This window comes from Capra hircus, chromosome 1, assembly GCF_001704415.2.
Source record: "Capra hircus breed San Clemente chromosome 1, ASM170441v1, whole genome shotgun sequence".
In the NCBI taxonomy this organism is placed as follows: domain Eukaryota; kingdom Metazoa; phylum Chordata; class Mammalia; order Artiodactyla; family Bovidae; genus Capra; species Capra hircus.
This window is the reverse complement of record NC_030808.1, coordinates 144,959,350-144,985,504: the sequence shown is the minus strand read 5'-3', so window position 1 is coordinate 144,985,504 and position 26,155 is coordinate 144,959,350. Positions and strand designations below refer to the sequence as shown.

General features: G+C 47.7%; 1 protein-coding gene across 5 annotated transcripts in view; it reads right to left on the bottom strand.

Moving 5' to 3' along the window:
• Positions 1–26,155, bottom strand: part of ADARB1 (adenosine deaminase, RNA specific B1) — a 91,554-nt gene that overhangs the window by 6,065 nt on the left and 59,334 nt on the right. For 2 of the 5 annotated variants that reach the window (XM_018052159.1, XM_018052163.1), the window contains exons 5-9: positions 24,227–24,341; positions 23,333–23,501; positions 22,577–22,725; positions 21,123–21,291; positions 14,236–14,417 (exon numbers count right to left, since the gene is read on the bottom strand). In XM_018052159.1, coding sequence (XP_017907648.1) covers positions 14,236–14,417; positions 21,123–21,291; positions 22,577–22,725; positions 23,333–23,501; positions 24,227–24,341 — 784 coding nt within the window. Of the gene's footprint in view, positions 1–13,652; positions 13,741–14,235; positions 14,418–21,122; positions 21,292–22,576; positions 22,726–23,332; positions 23,502–24,226; positions 24,342–26,155 lie in introns of all 5 variants that reach the window. The other 3 variants (XM_018052170.1, XM_018052182.1, XR_001918452.1) reach the window with 2 other exon arrangements.

Below are 26,155 nucleotides of genomic sequence, written 5' to 3'. Positions count from 1 at the left end.
CAGCCCACGGCTGGCACCCAGGCCTCGCTCAGAAGCCTCACTTCTTCAGGGCAAAGCAGCATGAGAAGGAACAGGGAAAATTCATGTTTACAGGCCACCAATCTCGGGGATTCATTTCAAGGGGCAATATGTGTTCAATGTGATGACCTTGCCCCCTCCCCCAGATGTGCAGGGGAGGGGTGGGTACCCACTATGCCCGGCCTCCCCTTTGCCCTTCCACTGCCTGGTGGGTGCTGGTGTCTGAACTCACACTTGGATAGCACTGGGTGGAGCTTCCTGAAGACCCAGGTATTAAACACAGACCCCACAATGGAACCCCCGGGGTGGCTGCCCAGTATGTCTTCCCCGGGGAGGTGGGGGGGGCGTTGCCCCAGCAGAGGATATTACCGGGCACCAGAAGGGAGCTCGTGCTGGGACCACTCCACCCTGGGTCACCTGCCCTTCTGAGGTGACTGCCAGGGTGACTTCAGGTCAGCAAGTGAACACTTCAAAAATGATTTGTCCCCAGGAAAGAGTACAGAATAAGAGGTGCATGTCCCCTCGAGTCATCTGCCCACAGAACTGCCTGGCCCTGCTAACTGTTGTTCTGACTCACAAGTCCTCCAGGCTACAGTGGCCACCTCTGAGGGCTTTGTCCAAGCCCCACGCCGGGGTCCAGCTGCCTGACTGGCTGCACGCCCTCCTCCCAGAGGCAGTGAAGAGCCTAACGGGAGGGGTGAGAGCCCCCGGTGAGGCCGAGTGGAGACCACACCGCACGCACAGAGCAGAGGCGCGCTGGTCCTGGCCTCTGGTGGCTTCTCCTGCAGCCCCAGCCCGTCTACCTGCCTGTCTTCTCAGGTGTACACAGCACCCGCCTGCGGAATCCTCCCAGCAAGGCCAGTCCCCTGTGCAGTCCCCCACCGGTGCCCAGGGCCACTGCTCCCCAGCAGCCTGCCTCCAGCTTGGCCTGGGGGACTCGACAGCCGCTAGGCAGACAGACCCAGTTCTGAGAAAATCTTGATGGTTGTTTTTTCAAGGTTTCTGCCTTCTCCGTGAAACTGCTGAAAGAATCATTTTTTTTCATTCTAAGACATGAGCCCTGAATTATTTCACTTTCCATAAATGTTTAAACTAAATTATAGGACATCTCACAGAGTAAGCAAACCCTCAATAAACTGAACCTCTGGCCCCAGGGTCTGCCCCCATCCCTGCTCCTCCGCCACAGCAGCCACCAGCAGCCTGACACCGCATTACTGATCATTGCTGCCTGCCTTAGTATGTGTTACACAAGCGCTTTCCAGACCTTCGAATTAACGTGTGATCTCTGTACTTACTAAAAACACGTATTAATAAGGCTTATTCCTTACATCCTCTCTGTTCTCAGAGTTACTTTCTCTCAGTTGTGTTTTCTCATATAGATCACTCTCTTCTGTGTTTATTTTCCTCAGAAGTTTGATGGCCATTCATTCACGTTTGTGAGTAAACATCTTGGTTGATGAACAGAGGCAGCTGGCATGGCCTCCTGAGCCTCTTTTTGGGAAAGGCCTGCGCATACAGGGAGAGCCTGGACCCACGTCCGTCTAGACCAGGGGTCCAGAGTCCAGCTTGGCCCCTGTCCGGCTGTCAGCACGGGAGCCTCACGGTGGGCAGGACTCCTACCAGGGAAGCTCTGGCTTCGTCCCGGGTGTCCCAGGGCAGCACATCCTTGATGCTAACCCTCTGCCGCCAGGCCGCTTCTGCCCTGCGAGCTGGGGCTGCTTCAGGCAGTTTCATCAGCTGCTGGGTCCGGGGCAGCTGTCATGGGCACACGTGTGCAGGTGCAGTCGGTTCTGCAGGTCCCCTGGCTCAAGGCCACAGCCTCTCGAGGACGGAGTCAGGACGAGCGGTTCGGGGAAGAAAGGGGGTCTGTTTAGGTATAACTGGTGGGGAATCTCGTAATGGGACAGAACCTTCTGTGAATGAATGGATAACGCTTATATTATTTTCTTTTGCAATTCCATGACTCCTCGACATAAGATCGAAATCAAGGGTTACTCTTCAATGATACTTAAACCTTAGAATTGCAACATTTTACGTTAAAACTAGACATGGTCAGTTAACTAACTGTACAAATATTTTTCAAGTGAAAGTGTTAGTCACTCAATCATATCCAATTCTTTGCAATCCCATGGACTATAGCCTGCCAGGCTCCTCTGTCCATGAGATTCTCCAGGCAAGAATACTGAAGTGAGTAGCCATTTCCTCCTTCAGGGGATCTTACCAACTCAGGGATCGAACCCAAGTCTCCTGCATTGCAGGCAGATTGTTTACCGTCTGAGCCACCAGGGAAACTCCATAAATATTTTTCATATTTTATGTTAAATAAAAACTACCATCTTTAGCAAGAATGGAGAAAATAAAGCTACAAGACAGCAGCCAGTCCAAGGTTCTGGTACCAGCCATGTACTTTCCTAGGGCAGGGAGCCCACATGGGCCCAGGAGCTCCTGTCTATAAGTCTCTGGGGTCAATACTCCCGCAGGACAGACACCCAGAAGGAGCTTGTGTTCCCGGGGCTGCAAAGTGAGAACTAGGGTAATGAGCTAACCACAGGCTACCGTGCAGAAAACAGTAAAAGCAGCAACAGCTTGGGGGTCCTGAGAGTGTCTCTGCTGCTGTATCTCCAGCATGCTGAGTCCGAGCTTTTAGAGCAAAAGCATGAAAAACTGTGAACTGGCCTAGGAACTGACACAAGGGAAACTCAGGCAACTTGGCTGGTGGCGCCAAGGCGCTGGTGGCGCTGGTATTTCTCTTGCTTCCCTTGTAAGGGTGCTTCCTGTGCCACACACGGTGTGATCAGAGGCCTCACACACACAGTGAAGAGGAACAGATGCCTAGGGGACTACGGCTCCTGTTACAGAGGCTACTGTTCCCTCATTAAATGCCCAGGACAATGTGTAGCTACAATCTGGACTGAGTGTGGCCTTCATTCTGCAAACACACGAAACCCCGAGCAGAGCTAAAGGGGAAGGAGTCAAGTGCACAGCACAGTGATGGCCACGCAGTCCGTCGCCCGGGCCGTGTGTCCCGGGCCTGCGGCCCCTGGAGTGGGGCACCCGGGGATGTCCATCTCATTTCCCCTGGGCTGACGGAGGGGGTGGGAACCAACGGGAAGCATGAGTCTGTGAGGGCAAGGCGGCCACACACACCCATTCTGTCATCTTCAGCTCCCCAACCCCAGACACAGATCGTGAGACTGTGGGCTCCACCTGGTGGACCTCAGGCCAAATCAGACCCCCTTCTTACACCAGGTCTGGGTGAGGGGTGTTTAAAGCACCAACTTAGGCGAAATACTGGGTGCTGCGGTCCACACGGTGATATGCATGCTGCTGGCAACCTGGCCCAGAGGACAGAGGACCAAGCCAGCCTCATCCCCGGGACAACAGGGCTGGTGGGTGGAAGGGAAAGTGCCCCCACCCCAAGCAACATGCCCTGAGGACGAGAGGGGAGATCCAACTCTGGTGCGGGGAAAGAGGACATCTGGGCAGGGCGGGGCAGCAGACCCTAGGACAGACACAGAACATGCGGCTCCACGGGAGGCACCTCAGACAGGGTTCAAGTCCTCCACGAGCCATTATATCTAACGGTGTGGGCAAGAATCCCTTAGAAGAAATGGAGGACCCCTCAGAGTGAACAAGAGTCCTAAATGCAGTACTTGGGTACAATCTCAAAAACGACAGAATGAACTCGGTTCACTTCCAAGGCAAACCATTCAACATCACAGTAATGCAAGTCTATGCCCCAACCACTAACACCGAAGAAGCTGAACAGTTCTGTGAAGACCCACAAGACCTTCTAGAACCAACACCAAAAAAAAGATGTTCTTTTCATCCGAGGGGACAAGAATGCAAAGCAGGAAGTCAAAAGATACTTGGAATAACAGGCAAGTTTGGACTTGGGAATACAAAATGAAGCGGGGCAAAGGCTAACAGTTTTGCCAAGAGAACACACTGGTCATTAGCAAACATCCTTTTCTAAGAACACAAGAGATGACTCTATACATGGACATCGCCAGATGGTCAATACCGAAATCAGACTGAGTACATTCTTTACTGCAGAAGGTGAAAAAGCTCTATACAGTCAGCAAAAACAAGACCAAGAGCTGACTGTGGTTCAGATAATGAGCTCCTTATTGCAAAATTCAGGCTTAAATTGAAGAAAGTAGGGAAAACTACTAGGGCATTCAGGTATGCCCTAAATCAAATCCCTTGATTATACAGTGGAAGTGACAAATAGATGCAAGGGATTAGATCTGATAAGAGTGCCTGAAGAACTATGAACAGAGGTTCCTAACATTGTACAAGATGACCAAAATCATCCCAAAGAAACAGAAATGCAAGAGAGCAAAGTGGTTGTCTGAGGAGGCCTTACAAACAGCTGAGAAAATAAGAGAAGAAAAGCAAAGGAGAAAGGGAAAAATATGCCCAAGCGAATGCACAGTTCCAAAGAACAGCCAGGATACACAAGGACGCCTTCTTAGGTTAACAATGCAAAGCAACAGAGGAAAACCACAGAATGGGGAAGACTAGAGATCTCTTCAAGGAAACGGGAGATACCAAGGGAAGATTTCATGCAAGAATGGGCACAATAATGGACAGAAACAGTATGGACCTAACAGAAGCAGAAGATATTAAGAGGTGGCAAGAATACACACAGCTATACAAAAGAGGTCTTAATGACCCAGATAACCTCAATGGTATGGTCACTCAGCTAGAGCCAGACATCCTGGAGGGTGAAGTCAAGTGGGCCTTAGGAAGCATCACTACAAACAAAGCTAGTCGCTGCTGTTGCTGCTAAGTCGCTTCAGTCGTGTCTGACTCTGTGCAAGCCCACAGATGGCAGCCCACCAGGCTCCTCCATCCCGGATTCTCCAGGCAAGAACACTTTAGTGGGTTGCCATTTCCTTCCCCAATGCATGAAAGTGAAAAGTGAAAGTGAAGTCACTCAGTCGTGTCCGACTCTTAGAGACCCCATGGACTGCAGCCCACCAGGCTCCTCTGTCCATGGGATTTTCCAGGCAAGAGTACTGGAGTGGGGTGCCACTGCCAAAGCTAGTTGAGGGGATGGGATTTCAGCCGAGCTATTTCAACTCCTAAAAGATGATGTTGTCAAAGTGCTACACTTAATATATCAGCAAATTTGGAAAACTCAGCAGGGGCCACAGGACTGAAAAAGGTCAGTTTTCATTCCAATTGCAAAAATGGCAATGCCAAAGAATGCTCAAACTACTGTACAGTTGTACTCATTTCACATGCTAGCAAGGTAATGCTAAAAATCCTTCAAGCTAGGCTTCAGTAGTACATGAACTGAGAACTTCCAGATGTACAAGCTGGATTCAGGAAAGGCAAGGGAATGAGAGATTATATAGACAACATTCAATGGATCAATACATCTACTTTTGCTTCACGGACTATGCTAAAGCTTTGACTGTGTGGATCACAAGAAACTGTGGAAAATTCTTAAAGAGGTGGGAATAGCAGACCACCTTACCTGTCTCTTGAGAAATCTGTATGCAGGTCAAGAATCAACAGTTAGAACCAGACATGGAACAACAGACTGATTCCAAATTGGGAAAGGAATACGTCAAGGCTGTATATTGTCACCCTCCTTATTTAACTTATATGCAGAGTACATCATGCGAAATGCCAGGCTGGCTGAATCACAAGTTGGATCCAAGACTTCTGAGAGAAATATCAACAACCTCAGATATGCAGATGATACAACTCTAATGGTAGAAGGTGAAGAGGAGAGTGAAAAAGTTGGCTTAAAACTCAACATTCAAAAAACTAAGATCATGGCATCTGGTCCCATTACTTTATGGCAAATAGATGCGGAAACAATGGAAACAGTGACAGACTTTATTTTCTTGGGCTCCAAAATCACTGTGGATGGTGACTGCAGCCATGAAATTAAAAGATGCTTGCTCCTTGGAAGGAAAGTTATGGCAAATCTAGACAGTGTATTAAAAAGTAGAGACATCTCTTTGCCAAATAAGTCAAAGCTATGGTTTTTCCAATAGTCTTGTATGGATGTAAGAGTTGGATCATAAAGAAGGCTAAGCACCAAAGAACTGATGCTTTCAAATTGTGGTGATGAAGAAGAGTCTTGAGTCCCTTGGACAACAAGGAGATCAAACCAGTCAATCCTAAAGGAAATCAACCCTGAATATTCATTGGAAGGACTGTTGCTGAAGCTCCAGTACTCTGCCAGATGCGATGAGCTGACTCATTAGAGAAGACTTTGATGCTGGGAAAGAGCGAGGGCATTAGGAGAAAGAGGCGACAGAGGACAAGATCGTCGGATGGCATCACCAACTCAACGGACATGAGTTTGAGCAAACTGTGGGAAATGGTGAAGGACAGGGAAGCCTGGCGTGCTACAGTTCATGGGGTTACAAAGAGTCAGATACAACTGAGCGACTGAACAACAGCAATAATAACTAGTGATTCTGGGCATCTCTTCCTGTTGACCATCCATGTCTTCTTTAGAAAAATGCCTATTCAGGATTTCAGCCCATATTTTGTTTTTTTAGTACTGAGTTGTATGCACTTTTTGTACACAATGGATATTAACCTCTGATCAGCTGTATCATTAGCAAATATTTTCTCCCAGTTGGTAGGTTGTCTTTTCATCTTGTTGATGGTTTCCTTTGCTATGCAAAAGCTTTTAAGTTTAATTAGGTCTCATTTGTTTAATTTTGCTTTTCTTTCTTTCCTCCTCAGAGACTGATCCAAGAAAATACTGCTATGATCTTTGTCAAAGAGGGTTCCACCTAGGTTCTCTTCTAGGAGTTTTACGGTTTCAGTTCTTACAATTAGGTCTTTAGAAACCATTTTGACTTTATTTTTGGGTATGGTGTGAGGGTGTGTTCTAACTTCATTGATTGCAGGTGGCTGCCCAACTTTCCTAACACCACTTGCTGAAGAGACTTGTCTTTTCTCTATTGTATATTCTTGCTTCCCTCCTCAAAGATTAATTGACTACAGGCGTGTGGGTTAGTTTCAGGGCTCTCTATTCTGTTCCACTGATCTATGCATCTCTTTTTGTGCCAATACAACACTTTTCATTAATGTAGCTTTGTTGTAGAGTCTGAAGTCAGGAACCATGATTCCTCCAGTTTTATTCTTTCATTCTCAAGATTTCCTTGCCAATTCAGGGTCTTTTGCAGTTCCAGAGAATTTTAAGATTATTTGATCTAGATCTGAAAAATGTCATGGGCATTTTGATAGAGATTGCCATTATATCTGCAGCTGTCTTTGGATAGAATGGCCATTTTAATAATATTAATACTCCCAATCCAAGAGCATGGGGTATCTTTCCACTTCTTTGCATCATCCTCAATGTCCTTCATCAATGCTGTATAATTTTCAGGTCTTTCAGATCCTTGGTTAACTTTATTCCTAGGTAATTTATTTTTTTTGATGCAATTTTAAATGGAATTCTTTTTAAATTTCCCCTTTCTGATACTTTATTATTAGTGTGTGTGCTGTGTGCTAAGTTGCTTCACTCATGTCCAACTCTTTGCAACCCTATGGACTGGTAGCCCGCCAGGCTCCTCCGTCCATGGGGTTCTCCAGACACGAAAACTGGAGTGGGTTGCCATGCCCTCCTCCAGGGGGTCTTCCCGACCCAGGGATTGAAACTGCATCTCTTATTTGTCCTGCATTGACAAGTGGGTTCTTTACTACTAGCACCCCTGGGAAGCCATTATTAGCAGACAGAAACAAAAATGATTTCTGTATAGACTCTTGGCTTCTGCAACTTTGCTGACTTCACTTATTAGTTATAATAGTATTTGGGTGGACACTTTAGGGTTCTCTGTAGAGATTATCAGATCATCTGCAAACAGTGAGTTTTACCTCTGCCCTTCCAACCTAGGTACCTTCTATTTCTTTTTCTTGTCTGACTGCTGTGGCTAAGACTTCCAAAACTGTATTAAATAAAAGTGGCAAGAGTGTTGCCACTTGTCTTCTTTCTGAATTTAATACAAAGCTTTCAGCTTTTCACCATTGAGTATTATATTGGCTGTGGGTTTGTTGTAAATGGCCTTTATATTGTTGAGCTATGTTCCCTCTATGCTCACTTTAATGAAAGCTTTAATCCTGAATGCGCGTTGAATTTTTTCAAATGCTTTTCTTGAGTCTATTGAGATGATCATATGATCTTTAGCTTTCATTTTGTTAATGTGGTATATATCACATTGACTGACATGTGAACATTAAACCATCCTTGTGACCCCAAAGTAAATCCATTTCACCATGATATATGATCCTTTTAATGTATTGTTGGATTTGGCTTCTAATATTTTGTTCTATATTCATCAAAGATAGAGTATCTTTGGTTTTAGTATCAGGGCAAGGCGGCTTCATAGAATGAGTTTGGGAGTGTTTCATCCTCTTCAATTTTGGGGAATAGTTTAAGAAGGATACATAGAAGTTCTTTGTATGTTTGGTAGAATTCTCCTGTCAGGTCTTAAACTTTTGTTTGCTAGTTTTTTTTCTAATTATAAATTCAATTTCACTTCTAGTGATTGGTCCGTTCAAATTGTCTGTTTATTCTTGACTCCGTCTTGCCAGGCTGTGTGCTTACAGAAATTTGTCCATTTCTTCTAGATTGTCCAATTTGTTGGCATATGACTATTGATAGTACTCTTATGATCTTTTGTATTTTTGTGGTATTGTTTGCCATTTCCCCTCTTTCACGTCTTATCTTATTTATTTGGATCCTCTCTTTTCTTCTTGATGAGACTGACTAAAAGTTATCAACTTTGTGTGTCTGTACCAAAAAAAAAAACAAACAGCTCTGGCTTTCGTTTCTCTTTTCTATTGCTTTTTTAAAACTATGTTTAAATTTCTCTCTCTGATCTTTATTATTTCCTTCCTTCTGACTTTGGGCATCATTTGTTCTTTTTCTGAAGTTTAGATGGCAGCTTAAGTTGTTCACTTGAAATTTTCCTTCTTACCTGAGGAAGGGCTGTATTGCCACGAATTTGCCTTTGGTATTCCTTTTGCTGCATCCATATATTTTAGAAAGTTATGTCCCATTTTCATTTATATTATTTTCTGATTTCCTCTTTGATTTCATCACTGACCCATTTTTTTTTTTTTTTTTGCAGCATGTTGTTTAGTGTCCACAGATTTGTTTTCTTTTTGTTTCTCTATCAGTAGTTGATTTCTAGTTTCATACTACTGTGGGCAGAAAAAATACCTGATATAATTTCTGCCCTCTAAGACTGCTGAAGTTTGTTTTGTGACACAGTATGTAATCTATCCTGGAGAACATTCCATGTGCACTTAAAAGAATGTATGTTCTCCTGGTTTGGGGCATAATGTCTTATAGATATCAATCAAGTCCAACTAGTCTAATGTGTAATTTAAGACCACCTTTGCCTTACTGATTTTCTTTCTGATCTGTCCACTGATGTCAGTGGAGTGTTAAAGTCACCCATTATTGTATTGTTGTCAATTTGCTCCTTTACATCTGTTAGTATTTGCTTTATAAACTTAGCTGCTCCTGTATATGTTAACATATTATTGACTGGGGTTTTTTTTTGCAGAAACTAATGCCGGTGGCTGGCTATTTGTTATGTAAGTAAATACTGAAACACTCTGGTTAATAACATTCAGGTAACAAAAGGTGTATTACTATATCTCTAGTCAATACGTGGTTAAGGAATGTTACATCTTCCTCTTAAAAGTTTATGAATATGCATACAAATAATATAAAAACTCACTATAAAATGCATTATTTAAGAAAGTAGCATTTTAATCCATAACTTGCTATGGAAAATATAAATAAATAAGCCTAGTTTTTTTCATTTTTTTGATTTCCTAATCAAATTACAACATTCCTGTGCTTTATTTTTCACTGTTTACATAACTAAGTTACTACCTAAGGTAGAAGGCAGCACACCTGCAAAGTCTTCACTATGTTAAGGTCAGATAATCAATTTCCTATCCCCAAAGACACAACTAATACATTACAGAGAATTATCACTAAATATTAGCAGCTGCTTTTGTTAAGATGAGCTTTTATGGGGAATACTACAATAATGGAGTAGGAAGGAAACAGAATTTCATGTCTCTCTATCTGTGAATTCTGTGAAAGCCCCACAGGTTTTTTTTTTTAACTTATCATTTATTTTTAATACACATAACATGTATCTATTCTTCCTTAAATTATTTTCCCAATTAGGCCGTTACAGAATATGGAGCAGAGTTCCTTGTGCTATACAGTAGGTCCTTGTTGGTTATCCATTTTAAATTTAACAGTGTGTATATATGTCCACCCCAAACTCCCTAACTATCCTTTCCCCACACTTCCTCCTTGGTAACCACATGTTCATTCTCAGTCTGTGGGTCTGTTTTGTAAATAAGTTCATTTGTGTCATTTCTTTTTAGATTCCACAAAAAGCAGAGTCATCTCATTTCTCTTTCTTTGTCTGGCTAACTGCATTCAGCATGCCGGTCTCTAGGCCCAGCCACGTTGCTGCAAATGGTGTTACTTCATTCTTTTTATGGCTGACATTCCACCACGTCTCCTTTCTCCATTCATCTGTCGATGGACATTCAGGCTGCTTCCATACCTTAGCTAGTGTAAACAGTGCTGCTGTGAACGTGGGGGGCGCATGCGTCTACTTTCCTTTACGGTTCATCGTAGTCATGGTTGCTTTTATTTTTTTTTTGGCCATTTAATTACATACTGGATTATTTAAGTGATCGTCTTACTCCATATTTGCCTTTCCTAATGGGATTTTCTCTTTCCTATATTTTCTTACTTCTTTTCCATTTAGAGAAAGCCCTTCAATAATTCCTTTAGGGTACATTCAGTACTGCTGGAATTCTAGTTTTTGCTTGTCTGAGAAATTCTTCCTCTCTTCCTCTATTCTAAATTATAATCTTGCTGGGAAGCATATCCTGGGTTGTATGTTCTTCCCTTTCAGCACTGTGAATACCCTGTGCCACTCTTTTCTGGCTGCGCATAGCCTTACCAGGAATCTCATGTAACCGACCCCTTGTTTTTCTCTTGTTGCCTTAAGAATTCTTTAGCTTTTGCCATTTTAATGATGTGTTGGTGTGGGTTTGATTGGGTTCATCTTGTTTGGGACTTTCTGTGCCTCCTGCACCTGGATATCTGTTTCCTTCTTTAGGTTTGAAAAGTTTTCAGCTATAATTTCCTTGCGTGCACTTTTTACCCCTCCTTCTCCTTCTAGAACTCCTACAACGTGAATGCTGGCACATTTGATGTTACCCCAGAGATCCCACACGTCCCACTCATTTCTGTTTTGTCGTCTTTCCGTCCACTGCTCTGGCTGGGTGAGTTCCATTACTCTCTCTTCCAGATCATTTCTGTGTTCTTCTGGGTCATTCCGTCTATTATCCATGGCTTCTAGAGTGCTATTTAATCTCAGATATTGAATCATCTATTTCTGATTGGTGCGGGGGACTGCCCGTGAAGGGTTAAGTCTTGGGAGCTGCTCAGCGTTATGCAGAGCCCTAGGACATGTGCCTAAGCTCCCTGTCCCGCCACCCTCAAGAATTTTTATAGCCCTTAAGGCTCCAAGATGTTTGGTTTCGGCAACATGTCATAGAAGATAGATTAGCTTATTGTGATCTGTATACAATGGTACGGGTCTGGTGATTGTATCTGGAAATTAAAAACAATCTTGTAAAGGTCAGAAATCACGTACTTTACCCTATATATGCTGCAGCATAATAAAGCAAGGTATCAGCCATTTTGGTCTGATCCTCTCAACCCCATCTTTTGTCTCTCTCTTATTTTCTTAGCGGGGACACTCCGTTCTCTCCCTGTGCAGGTGCGACTCTTGCTTGTGCTGGCCGCGGCAGATTGGGGCTTCATTAAATTTTCCATTTCCTGTGCTTTTGTTCTGGGGGTAGGTGAGCCCCACACGCTCACCCCAATACCGTTTGCTCTTCCTCTGTGTGTTACTGTTTTGTGACACTGTTGGCAGTGAGATCGGCATTGTGGGTCTCATCCCATGACCCCAGGCATCCGGGCTGTGACCACGACTGTCAAGCCTCTTGGTCTTCCTCACTGAGTTCTCTCGGCGCACCTGGCATCAAGTGGGGCCAGGGAGAGACTCAGACCTGGCGGCCAGTGGAGGAGAGCCAGGAGCCAGAGCTGTCCTGCACTTGCAGGCGCTGGACTTGAAACTAATCTGAAACGGAGGAACAAGAGAGTTCAGAAGGATGGGAAAGTGCATCACGTGAGCACCCAAGGCAAAGATTCACCTCCAGGAAGTTCTTTCTTAAACACACACTTCGCAGGCTGAAATTAAAGTAAAATTCTCATTTTTAAGCTCGATGGTATTTTCAAACACAGTCTGCTGATAAACCTTTTAATAAGTCCATTTAGATTTGCTCCAGTTTCCAGGAAACCTCATTCAGTCACCTCAGCCTTTCTCTGTGTGGCATTCAGGTCCGTTTCTCTCACTCCCTTCAGACATGACCGTTCTCTCACGGCTGTTTCTCCTTCCAACATGGGAATGACCTGCGATAAACTATGAGGTGAAAAAGAGCAACAAGCAGGGCATGACCTGCCAGGCGCACGGCCGTGCACCAGGTGTACATAGCAGGACGACTGGGAGGGGACAGCCCAGGTGGGCCTGGCCACTCACTGACTGTGGGGGCTCCCTGTGAGCAGGCTGAGGGCGGCACCATGGGCCCGCTTAAAAGGAGTGTGGCCTCCTGAGTCACTGAGACGCCCACGCCCTCTCCTCTGGATTTCTCCTGTTGGAGTCCTTTTGTCTGTGAAGGTGCCCTGCATGGTGTCTGTGGGCCTCAGGGCAATACTGGTGAGGAAGAAGGAAGAGCAGGTCTTCCTTATCTGTAAGCTCACGTTTCTAACAAACATACATGGTGAAACACTACTTTGCAGCATGTGCTCATGGATACAGATGCGTTCTGTACACGGACGACGTGATAAAAGCACGCCTGACTTCATGGGTGAGCAAGCCGGTCAGTGCCCAGGGCCCCTTCAGCAAGTGGTGGAGCTACACACCCAGAGCCACCCACCGGGCACTGGGCAGCGGTGACTCCCGAGTGGCCCCCGGCGCCACGAGTCTTACATATGATCTTCTCAGTGGCTACCAACACTCAAGACAAGCGACAGCTGACCGAATCAAAGCGCTCTTGCCCCACACACAAAGCACAGACAGAACAAGGAAAACTGTTGACTGTTTGACTCGTGAGAAATTCACACGCTAACACACATCCAAGTACACCTGCTTCACGTCTACCAGTGTAAGTTCAACGGTAGGGATGCTACAATTTCAGCTTACCATCAGATTTTATCAGTCTACTTTTATCTTTTTTCTCCTAAGAAGATAACGGTTTACAGTAGAGAGCTGTAAAACTGAATTTGGAGCAACTTTTTCTCCATTCCCGTGTGATCCATGTGCTCTAAGAGACATGCTTTCAAACAAAGCTCCACGTTGCTTTTCTCAGTTAGAGATGGGCTAGTAGCAAGGCTACAGACCACGGCAAAACACACACACACCAAGAGGCATTCTAGTTCACGGTTAGGGTTTTAGTTCTAGCTTTAAAAGTAGGTAAAGCGAGATTTCCAAAGGATAAAAATACCTTAACTGTGTCCTTTTAAGTAAAGGTGAACTGACCTCTGAGCCACCAGGGAAGCCCGAACTGAGAAGTTAGGGCCCTTGAATTCAAAAGCGCTTGTTCACTTTACTGCTAGCCACTGACATTCTAGAAGAAAAACAATAAACAACCAGTAACCCAGGGCGCACTAGGCAGGTGCCCATCCCCACTGAGAAAGACACCACTGCCTGCCACGGGCACACAGCCCCATTGCCACCCTCCTGCAGAGCACGTCACTGTGGCCGTGAATCCTCCGTGGGCCGGCCCAGCATCATCTCGGGCGGCTGAGGCCTGTGGAATCTTCATGGCACCTGCAAGCCTCTACAGTGGACGCAGGACTCAGCAGCACAAGTATGGGTGAGAGGAAAGCCCCTGGGTGCTGAGTCTGGGCTCTAATTTCCCTGTAAATGGCAAGGTTTTCAACTGGCAAGAGAGGGGAACCTCAAGGGACCCATTAAACGACCCATCCATCGCCTATGCCCCTTGTGAACGGCCCAACACTCCCTGCCACACCCCCCCCCCACCACCACCTCAGTGCAGCCCCCACTGGTGTGTTACTTGTGAGACCTGCATGCTGCAGTCAGGAAGGGAAGTAGTACTTGCCGCTGAGCAGAGGCTTGTTGAGCGTGTACAGCGGGGGCAGGTCCTCGATGTTGGAGATGCGCTGGTACATGGCCCTGGAGAGGTGGTCCCCGTGGTACAGGCTGCCCAGAATGATGCTGGAGAAGTAAATGGGCTCCACGAAGATGCTGAGCAGGGACCCCTGGATGCCCACCACATTCCACCTGGAGGCAGAGGAAGAGGCCCTCAGCGCGGGGTCCCTTTGGCCTGGGCCCTCCATAGCGCCATGCTCAAGTGGGCATGCTGCTCATTCCGTACAAGTGTTAACCAATTTAAAAGGTAGTTAAATAACTGACTTGGGTTCCCTGGTGGCTCAGCTGGTTAAGAATCTGCCTGAAATGAGGGAGACCTGGGTTAGATCCCTGGGTTGGGAAGACCTGCTGGAGAAGGGAATGGCTATCCACTCCAGTATTCTGGCCTGGATAATTCCACGGACTGCATAGTCCATGGGGTTGCAAAGAGTCAGACACAACTGAGCGACTTTCACTAAATAACTGACTTAGTTTAAAATTCTAAAGAAAAAAATCTACTTCATTATTTTACGCTGGAACGATCTTTTGCCTCCATGTTTCCCAAGATGACACATTTACCGAAGATTAGTTCTAAAAAGATATCGAGCCACGTTTCCTATGAGAAAAATCAAAAGAAAACATAAACCTTTATTTCATTACTTCTAATAAATAAAAAATGGTAGCTCCAGAAGGACGGAAACGGGCCTCTTCCTGCTCTCTGGTGGCGGCAGCGACCGTCCTGACCCTGCGTTTGGTGTGGGTAAGGTCACAGCACCAACCTGCCAGGGCTTTGTCTCAATGCCAACCCCAACACCGCATCACTGCTCTGAGCCCCACAGACAGCAGGAGAGCCGCCCTCCATGACCTCAGCGGTCCATGTCCCAGCACCCAGGGGGCAAAGCTCACTGGCTCCAGGGGTCTTCTCCCTCACACCCCTTCCCCGAGCCAGCAGCATAGGCGTCCTCTGCTCCCTGCAGAGCTCCAGCTCTCAGCCAAGGGTCCCCAGTGCACCCACCTTGGTCTGTGCAAAGTCCTTCTCTCTGGGCACAGCCCCCTCAGCTGCCACTGGAGCCCACCAGGTGCCTCCTCTGCTGAACCCCTGCAGATCTTACCATCTGTCCCCTACCTTCTCCCATCAACAGGCTCTAAGCGGGAGGGATTCGTCTGTTTAGCATACTAAAACATCCCAGCATTCAGGGACCTGGCCTCACAGCTCAGTGTGCGCTGACTGGACAAATCCTCGGCTCCCTCCACCCTCTAAGAAGGAAATTAGAGCACAGGTTTTCTCCTATCTAGCAAGGAACAGTAGGGAAGGATTCAGTGCGCACAAAACCCACAGGGAGCCCTTTCTTATGTAAATCAGAGTCTTGTCAGGGGGGTTAGGCCCCATTAAGCCGAATTCAGCCTCCTGGGGCAAACTTGAAAACCCTGCTCTTGCAGAAACTTATACAAGTTACAAGTCATTAATTTTGAACACATGCTTCGCAGGCGAATCCTAGGCCCCGATTGCTCCATGGAGGCCCTCATGGGAAGTGGTCCACCTACTCGGCTCAGCTCCCCTGGGCGAGCTTCACAGGGAACACGGAGGCACCGACTTTACCAGCAGCAAACACGCGTGGGATGTGTGCAGTACAAGCCCACTGCCCCCAGCAAACCCCTGTGAAAACTGGCTGTCCCCGTGACCCCACAGCTTCCCCACAGCAGGGGGGCTCACAGATGATGCCCCCGGCCCCCTCTGTGTCTGGGGGAGGGGGAGGAGGCGGTGGTGGGGGGACAGGGCTCCACATGGTCGTGCGCACTGCTGCCCTCAGGCAGGTGGTCTCTGCTTTCTCCCCAGCTCTGCGCGGAGCACAGGCTGTGCTACCCTCTCCCACGGCCCAGTCAACAGAATTCACCCAGAGGTGAGAGCCCCCGGGACCCCTCACCGCCACCCCCTCACTGCGGTCTCACCCGAAGCCCACCCACTGCCCTGATTGATCCCTCTGGAACCAGAACCGTCTGTGGGAGGCAGCCCTGCCCCCTGTGAGACCCAGGCCCGCCCCCCAGACCCTGTTCATGGTGACCACGTGACTGCCAGAGGCAGGGGCAGCCCTCCAGGGGCACCAAAGATCACAGGGTGGGAGCTCAGCCCCGCCCCCACTTCCGGGGTTGAGTGAATCACCAAAGACCAAGGATTCAATCATCTGCATGGAAATACCAGAGGACCGGGCTGGGAGTGTCCTCCACCCAGGCCCTGCTGCCTTAACCACTCAGCGAGACTCTTCCACTTGAGTGTCAAGTGCTACGAAAAATGATGAGATTTTGATCGAAGTTACAGATTTGGAAGAAAATCAAGCAATGTTGGTTTCATTCTTTTACAAGTGGTTGACCACTGTAATTAATCTCCAATTAAAATAAATAAATTTATATTTAAAAAAAAGAAACAATGTTGGATTTGGCATATATGGGGATGTTTTAGATTAGAGGACGGCCTGTCATTTTGTTTCCCTTCCTGGCTTGGTCTAGGGATACAGGGTGAGCTGAGGCCCTTCCCCACATTCCCCACAATCTGTATGTATGAAGAGGATACCTCCCCAGAGTGCAGAGAACTCACTCAAGGGTCTCCTGCAAGAGCTGCATCCTCTTTCTCTGCAGCCACCTCTTCGATTTTCTCCAATTTATTTAATTCTTGGGAGTGAGGGCATGACTGATTTACTTTTTCTTAATGTTTGGAATTCCATTCAAATTTCTTATACATGCTTGAGTCAATTTTAGGAACATACACGTTTCTACAAAGCTTTTATGTCATCTCAGCTTTAATGGTGTCTGTAACTCTCACTGCAGCCATCTGTGCACGTGTCCTGTGCACTAGATCCTGACACCCTTTCCTCCTCCCGACTTGGCTGCACCCTGTGTCTTGGTCAGACTTCCAGAGGTCTGCCAATTTTATCACTTTTCAAAGCAGCACTCTGGGTTTCTGACTGTTCACTGCTCATCAGTGCTGTATCAAGTACTAACGTCTGTTCTGTGTCCTTCCCTCCCTTCTGCGAATTTGGACTTGCTCTCTTGTTCTCAGCTGTGGTGTTCTATGTCATTCACTTATGACCATCCCCTGCAATTTCTTCTATGAGTTGCTGAGGCTTGATGGACACACAGTGCCCTGCCTGGGGTTAGAGCACAGAATTTGGGGAGTCCTGGCATGTAAACACCCTCCTCGGTCGGGAAGATCCCCTGGAGAAGGAAATGGCAACCCACTCCAGTATTCTTGCCTGGAGAATCCCATGGACAGAGAAGCCTGGTGGGCTACAGTCCACGGGGTTGCAAAGAGTCAGATATGACTTAGCAACTAAACAACAACAAAACCCCCACCCCAGCCCTCTAGTCTCCTCCCGCCTTGCTCCAGGCCTTCCTCCTGCCCCTCCTGCTCTGCCCCATCCCTGGGCAACCACTGACCTGCTTCTGTCAGTTTCTAGAAATCTACAGCAATGGAATCACACGGTAAGCGCTCCTCTGGTTCCTGGCATGCTGCGCAGTTCTTCTTCGGTGTGTCCACATAGCATGGACTGAACGTCACAGCTTATTCTGTCCCTTGCCTGAGCAGTGCCCCGAGGCACAGATACTCCCATTTAACCCTGTTTAAAGACTGACAGCTGTTCGAGCTGCTCCCAGATGTGGAGAAGCCGCTTCAGTCGCTCCAGTGTGAGTCTGCATGGACAGTGCTTCCATTTCTCTCCGGAAACAGGAGTAAAGTGGAGGGAACACACGCCAGAGATGCCTTTAACATCTAAGACACGGGTGAGCCTTCTTCACAGTTGGCTGCAGTGTCTGTTCCCAGCCTGGGAGGATGACGCCCCAGGGCCTGGGGTCCCCACCGTACCCGACAGGGCTCTAACCCTGGAGTGAAGAACGTGCCCTTGTAGCTCTCTGTACGTCCCCGTGATTAACGAGCTTCTCATGTGCTAATCTGACATCTTTTTTGGTGAAGTGTCCATTAAAATATTTTGCCCATTTTAAAAACTGCTTTCCCCCCCCGTTGGTTTTAGAAGTCTTTGTATAGTGTGGATCTAGGTCCTTTATCAGATGTAAGCTGTGTAAATATTTCCTTCCAGTCGGTGACTTTATTTCTCAATCTTTTAACAGTCTTTCAGAGAAGCAATTTTTAATTTGATGATGGCTAACACCATTTTTTTGCTCTCAAGGAGCGTGCTTTTGGTGTTGCATCTAAGACATAACCCATCCCAGTGGCCAAGATTTTCTCTTTCCTTCTAAAACTTTTATGCACTTAGGTCTATGACACATTTTCAGTATATGACACATTTTTGTATATGGTGCAAAATATGAAGTTCACTTGTTTGTTTTTACATAGGGATGTTCAGTTGTACCAGCATCATTTGTTAAAAACACTATTCTTTCTCTACTGAACTGGCTTTGAACCTTGATCAAAAATCAGCTGTGACTAACAACGAACTTGTGGAACTTGAAGTTTAAAACACAACACTGTTTACATTCAGTTCAGTTCAGTTCAGGCGCTCAGTCGTGTCCGACTCTTTGCAACCCCATGAATCGCAGCACGCCAGGCCTCCCTGTCCATCACCAACTCCTGGAGTTTACTCAGACTCACATCCATCGAGTCAGTGATGCCATCCAGCCATCTCATCCTCTGTCATCCCATTCTCCTCCTGCCGCCAATCCCTCCCAGCATCAGAGTCTTTTCCAATGAGTCAATTCTTCACACGAGATGGCCAAAGTACTGGAGTTTCAGCTTCAGCATCACTCCCTCCAAAGAAATCCCAGGGCTCATCTCCTTCAGAATGGACTGGTTAGATTTCCTTGCAGTCCAAGGGACTCTCAAGAGTCTTCTCCAACACCACAGTTATTCTTTGGAGCTCAGCTTTCTTCACAGTCCAACTCTCACATCCATACATGACCACTGGAAAAACCATAGCCTTGACTAGATGGACCTTTGTTGGCAAAGTAATGTCTCTGCTTTTCAATATGCTATCTAGGTTGGTCATAAGTTTTCTTCCAAGGAGTAAGCGTCTTTTAATTTCATGGCTGCAGTCACCATCTGCAGTGATTTTGGAGCCCCCCAAAATAAAGTCTGACACTGTTTCCACTGTTACCCCATCTATATGCCATGAAGTGATGGGACCAGATGCCATGATCTTCATTTTCTGAATGTCCAATATACTACTGGAGAAAGTGAAAGGGAAAGGGAAGTCGCTCAGTTGTGTCCGACTCTCTGCGACCTGTGGACTATAGCCCACCAAGCTACTCCATCCATGGGATTCTCCAGGCAAGAATACTGGAGTGGGTTGCCATTTCCTTCTCCAGGGGATCTTCCTGACCCAGGGATCGAACCCAGGTCTCCCACATTGCAGGCAGATGCTTTTAACCTCTGCACCACCAGGGAAGCCCATACTACTGGAGATCAGTGAAGAAATAACTCGAGAAAGAATGAAGGGATGGAGCCAAAGCAAAAACAACACCCAGTTGTGGATGTGACTGGTGATAGAAGCAAGGACCGATGCTGTAAAGAGCAATATTGCATAGGAACCTGGAATGCCAGGTCCATGAATCAAGGCAAATTGGAAGTGGTCAAACAGGAGATGGCAAGAGTGAGTGAACATCGACATTCTAGGAATCAGTGAACTAAAATGGACTGGAATGGGTGAATTTAACTCAGATGACCATTATATCTACTATTGCGGGCAGGAATCCCTTAGAAGAAATGGAGCAGCCATTATGGTCAACAAAAGAGTCTGAAATGCAGTACTTGGATGCAATCTCAAAAAAGACAGAATGATCTCTGTTCGTTTCCAAGGCAAACCATTCAATGTCACGGTAATTCAAGTCTATGCCCCAACCAGTAATGCTGAAGAAGCTGAAGTTGAACGGTTCTATGAAGACCTACAAGACCTTTTAGAACTAACACCCCAAAAAGATGTCCTTTTCATTATAGGGGACTGGAATGCAAAAGTAGGAAGTCAAGAAACACCTGTTTACATTAACACCTCCCAAAATTAAGTATAGGTACAAATCTAACAAAAATACAAGACCTATACAAGGAAAACTATAAAACTGACAAACGAATCAAAGAATTAAGTAAATAGAGAGATAGCCTATGTTCATGGAGAGGAAGACTCGATTCTTTCCAACCTGAGCTACAGACTCAGCACAAACCCGTCAAGACTCTAGCACAGTATTCTGCAGATACTGACAAACTGATTCCAAAGTTTACATTAAGGGCCAGAAGCCCTGAAGAGCCCACACAACACAGGAGAACAAAGCTGGAGGACTGACTATCCGACCTCAAGACCTACTATGAAGCTACAGTGACTGATCTTGTGATTTATCAGAAAGTACAGTTGGTCACTCAGATGATCAGAATATATTTTTCTTATATAGGTCTGGTCTTCTTCTGGGGTTCCTGGCTCACAGCTCCCAGGCCCTGGGAACTTTCTAAATGATTAACCATTAGGGGTCTATGCTAATGAGGTGGACTGTGTCACCCACCTGAAGACAGGGGCTGGTCGGCTGTGGAGCCAAATACTGATTACATACTATGGGAACTTTCAGCCCCATTCTCTTGACCTCCTGGTAGGGGAGAGCAGCTGGAGGTTGAGTTCCTATACTAACAGCCATGATTTTAATCAATGGTGCCTTTATAGTGAAGCCTCTTACCCAAAAGGACCTGGCTCCAGGGCCTCTGTCCAGAGACCCCACCTCTCCTCTCAAGGTGGCCCTGAAGCACCTTTTAAGACCTGAGTCCTTCAGTGAATCTGTGGGACACATGCCCAGGTGTCCCTGGAAACACCCTGGGGCACCCGGGCGTGCAGGGGTGGGGGCAGGCCCAGGCGCATGTCCGAGGGGACTTACCTGGCCATCTTGTCGCTGCAGGACATGGTGAGCAGCCGCTCCCCCTGCAGCACCCCGTCCCACGTCTGGACGCTGGCATTGGAGCGAACGGGGATGGTCCCCTCACCAGACTCTATCTTCGTCCGCAGCTGTCCACGGGCTTTTCGGTTCGGATGTCTGTCTGCAGGCTCTAAGACAGAGACACAAGGTCCTCTTGAGAGGGTCTGCCGGTCGACCACCTATTTAACTCACCAGAAAGCATGTCTAACAACACTCTATCAATTCAAAATACGGTTTACACACACGCGTGCGTGTGTTCATTCTACATGCACCTAAGACATGTGCGTACGATGCAAGCACAAGGAATTGGACAGGAGGATACAATACACACCAAAGTCACAAAGGTGGTTTCCCTGGTGGTTGGGAGAAAAGAAGGCCTCCACTTTAACCAAATGATGTATTTCCAGGATTAGAAACTAGCGGAAGCAGACAGAACACAAGGCTGACATTTGCTAATTCTAGGTGATGGATATTAGAGTATTTGCTATATTTCTCTGCTGCATACTTAAATTTTCAAAAATAAATCTATAGGGATGTGGAAATAAATCCACAGGAAACATTCACAAACACCCAAAAGTTTTTTACATGAATACAGTGATTTAAATGTTATTTCTTATGTTTTAAAAATATTTGGCAATTTCTACAGTGCATATTTGTTGCTTTAAAAAAATTTTTTTTTATAATTTTGTGTTTTTAAAAATTCTTAGGTATCTATTTATTTATCTGTGCTGGGTCTTCTTTGTGGAATGCAGGATCTTAGATCTTGGTTGCAGCACGCAGGATCTTAGATTGCAGCATGTGGGATCTAGTTTCCTGACCAGGATTGAACCCAGGCCCCCTGCACTGGTAGCGAGAAGTCTTTGCCACTGGGTCACCAGGGAAGTCCCCACATGTTGCTTTTATAATCAAGAAAAATAATGTAATCAAATGTTCTATTTGGAACAAATAATCCTTAAGCTTGTGAGCAGGGTTGTGGATACAAATTCCAATGAAACAAGAGCAGGAACAAGAATGAGAGCTCACGGAGGTCAGAGAGAGGCCTTCCTGCCCATCGACACCTGCTTCTGAGACTTGGTCACACTCTCGTGATATCACAACCCGCCAGAAACGTGGACCACAACGTGCATTTCCAATCTAGAGATGCGTGTCATCCAAATTCAAAATCTGAACACAATTTTAATATCCTCACTCTATTCTAATTTCTTGTTTGAATCCACATTTTCATTCATTAAAAATTTCAAGTTACTAATTGAGAAGCAAACTTCATGTTTTTATACATTCCTATCAGATCTACATCCAAGGTTGAAATTTTTGAAGAAGAAACGATATTAATACAGGTTTGTCCTTTTCTCTGTTACAACACAGTCATGAACTTTCTCGGGAAGCGGCGGCTGCTGCTGAGCCTGGCATGGTACCTTCCAGGATGGGTTCGTGTGGTGAGAAGATCCTGGCGTCCCCACAGGGGGAGGTGCTGATGTACAGGTGGAACTGGACATTCTCCTTCAGCTTGAAGCCGCCCCGCTCGGACTTCTCAAAGATGGATCTCTTTTGATCATCTCTGCTACTGAAAGGAGTAAGTTGCAAAGATAAACCTTAAAGCTGAACATAATCAAAATTCAGTCTCTCATAGCTGATGATGATTTTCAAAGGCCACTGTTTTCAACAGGGTAAGATAAGCTTGCACTGGGGTATTTACTTGACATGTTTATGATAATTAGCATGTTTCCTGCCTGCTCACCAATGAGACAGGTCACCAGTACACAAGTAACCTCGTTCTCTTCATTTACAACCTCAGAACAGAAAGGCTGCGAGTAAGACATGACCTGGGGCAGGAAGCAGTCTGACTCACAGTCAGCCGTCTGGACATGGTGACCTCCCCAGCACTTATTCCTGTGTAAAGCAAAAGCCTGGGGTCTGGAACACAGACATGACCTCTCTGACTGCACGCGTGGCGGTATGTACGCAGGCATGTGAATTATATAACTCAGCCAACTCTACTTGACAGCCTGAGCTTCAAGGGCAAAGGGTTCCCAACCTGTAAGTCAGAAAGTTACTACGCTGAGAGTTTTTCAGTGATGACAGACACGGTGAAAAGGATGCAATACATTTGATCGGAGGAAAATTTTTTTTATGGGAAACAGCTTCCTTCACCCATGTTCTCGGACACTCACTTTAAGTAAAGCTCAAGCTGCGTGTAGAGAAACCTCAGCAGGGATCTGCGGGCTATGATCTCCGCGTGGCAGTCGTTAAGTGCGAGCCCCCGGTCACTCATGTACTCGCCGTTGATGCACTTTGTTCCCGTGGAGATGCTGATCACCTTGGCGTCCTTCACATCTGTGCCTGGAACACAGGAGAAACCATCTCGCGATTCCTCCCCAGGAATCGGCTCAGCCAGCTGGGCTGAGCGGATACTCCAAGAAGAGAGGGCCCCAAGACAGCCTCAGACCCAGCCCCCAGGAGCCGAAGGTCCTCTGGCTGCCCCAGGGACACAGGCACTGGCCGTGGTTGCGGTTCCTGCTCCCAGGAGTGGTCCATGTAGACACTGCTCAGGGGGTTCACTTCCAGGAGGTGGAAGAGGACTTGGGGAGGGATCCCTTCACAGCTGGGAACTTAAGGGCAAATTTAGCTGGGTTTCTGCTGCTGTCTCCAAGGGTGCTTCCCCCACGGAGTCTCTATGCTTGCGGAAGCCTTCTCTCGTGGGGAAGGGAACAGGGAAGCTTATCTGGCAACAGTGATGTGAACTGACACACCAGAGACGGCTACTCTCAGTGAAGCAAGAACCAACAGGTCTCCTGCATTTCCCAGACTCGCTCAAGATGATTCATGTAAGGTTACTGGAATCAAATACTAATACAGGACGCTTTCTCCAAACAAAACACTCAGGTTAAACAGATGAAATGGTGGGGGAAAAACATAAGTGCAGCTCCTCCAGTGGCACACAGCAGACATTCTGAAGGAGAATGAAGAAGTCGCCTTCTGCTCCTGTCAGAGACTTCTGTACACTGAGAGCGTGTCTTCTTCATTAAGTGTGAGAACACGCAGTGGACACACATCAACACGGTTACCTGTTGTCATGACGATTCCAGCAAGGACCTTCCTGCGCGCGTGGGGGGAGGCGAAGCTGTCTGTCAGGTCCCCAAACTTATCCAGCACCAGGCGGGCCACGGCATCAGCCAGGACCTGAGGACCAAGAGGGGGTCAGCGCCCTCTGGGGTTACGTTCTGGGGCCTCTTCTCTGAGCCACACGGTAGGTCTGGCAAATGAGTGTGTGAGTGTGTGTGTGTGTGTGCACGCACACGTGTGCATGCGCAGTTTTTCCTCCAAGACATTTCTTGGAACCAGGCATCCGAGGGGCATATAAAGGGCCTCTATGGACAGGATGGCAGGAGCCCAGCCACGTGGGAGCAGCACAGAGCAGCTAAGGCCTCCCACCCCAGCCCTCTCCCCGGGGGGAACCCAGGCCCAGGGCGGCAAGGTCACCTGCCTCCCTCCCTCTATGGCTTGGAGCCTGCAGCCACACTCCCCAAGAAATAGGGCTTCTGACTGGTCACCTCAGGGCGGAGGCCAGAACGGCCCTGCAGGGGCCACTCAGGAAGGAAAGGGGAGTCAGAAGGGAAACCATATCTCAGCACCTCCCTCCCAAGGCAGCAGTCCACCTGCGCCTGTTACCTCCACATCTGAGACCAGAGAGCAGCACTGCCCAGAGCCCCGCAGGCGCGGGCTCTGTCCCCTAGCTGGGACGACAGGGGAGGGCTGCAGGGCCGCTCGCGCACAGCGCTGGCCGCGTCTGGGGGGCGTGCAGCACTGCACTTGGGGGCACACGGCTTCGAGAGTGTGGACCTGGTCCTCCTTCTGCAGCATGGACTGAGGGACCCGCTGTGTTCTGGGAACAATGCCTGATGGGAGGGGGTGCAAGGAGTCACGTGGGACCCACGTCCCAGCAGCTCACACTTGTCTCGAGTCCCCAGCCAAGCCCTCAATGAAACACTCCTGAATGGGCAGAAGAGTCATTATCCTCAATGGCAACTTATCCGGAAAGAACAGTCGTCAGGACACTGTCCTATTCTTGCACCAGCAACGAGCCCCAGAAGATGGTGCTCACGGCCAAGTAGGAGGGGAACAGGAGAGTGGGGACAGGGCCAGGACCTAACCCTGCACCCTCGGAAGAGGAGCAAGGCTGTGGGTGAGCGCAAGAAAGGCAGCAAGACTGCGGACAGGACAGGAAGTGGAGGCAATGTGCGCGAGAGGAGACAGAGGCCCTCCTACAGGGTGAGGAGCTGCAGATGGGTGGACGCAGAGTCTGGGCTGCTGCCACGCCTCTGCCTGGGCAGTCCCCCAGCCACCATCGCCCTGACACACTGGCATGAAGCCCCTCCCTCCAGCTTTGGGGCAGACAAGGCCACACAGCAAACATGCTCTCACAGTCAGTGGGGACTGGGTGGGCTCCTGGGACGCCTTGTCTGGGCCACGTCCATCAAGTTCATGGATAGCCCTGTGCTCACCATGTGGACAGTACCATCTGACTTTATAATCTCTCAATGCCACATGAAGGCAACATGGAAGCAACAAGTCCCTGGGACCAGGGAAGGCCCCCCCACATCCTTTCGGGTAACCCCAGGAAGACAGCAAGATGCCTCACTCCCAGAAGGTATGTGTCGAAAAGGCCATCGAGTCCAGAAATGACGCTAAGAGGACCAACTCTCTGAAGGCCGCCCACAGGTCCTCCAAGGAGGGCATGACTGCATTCTTGGGTACTGCTTGAGGGCAGGGAGCCACCTGGGGCCCCTGGAAGCAGTGGGGGGTGAGGGGGAGACAGTTCACCTCCCCAGACCCAGCTGGCCTGGGCCACAGAGGCAGCTGGGCAGGGCTGATGAGGCCCCTCCCGAGCCAGCAGCTCTACTCACTGCTCCCCACGGGTGTCACGGCCAGGACCGAAGCAGGCTGCCAGTGCCCATACACGCGTGCACACTCATCCCTCCCCCCACAGGTGACTC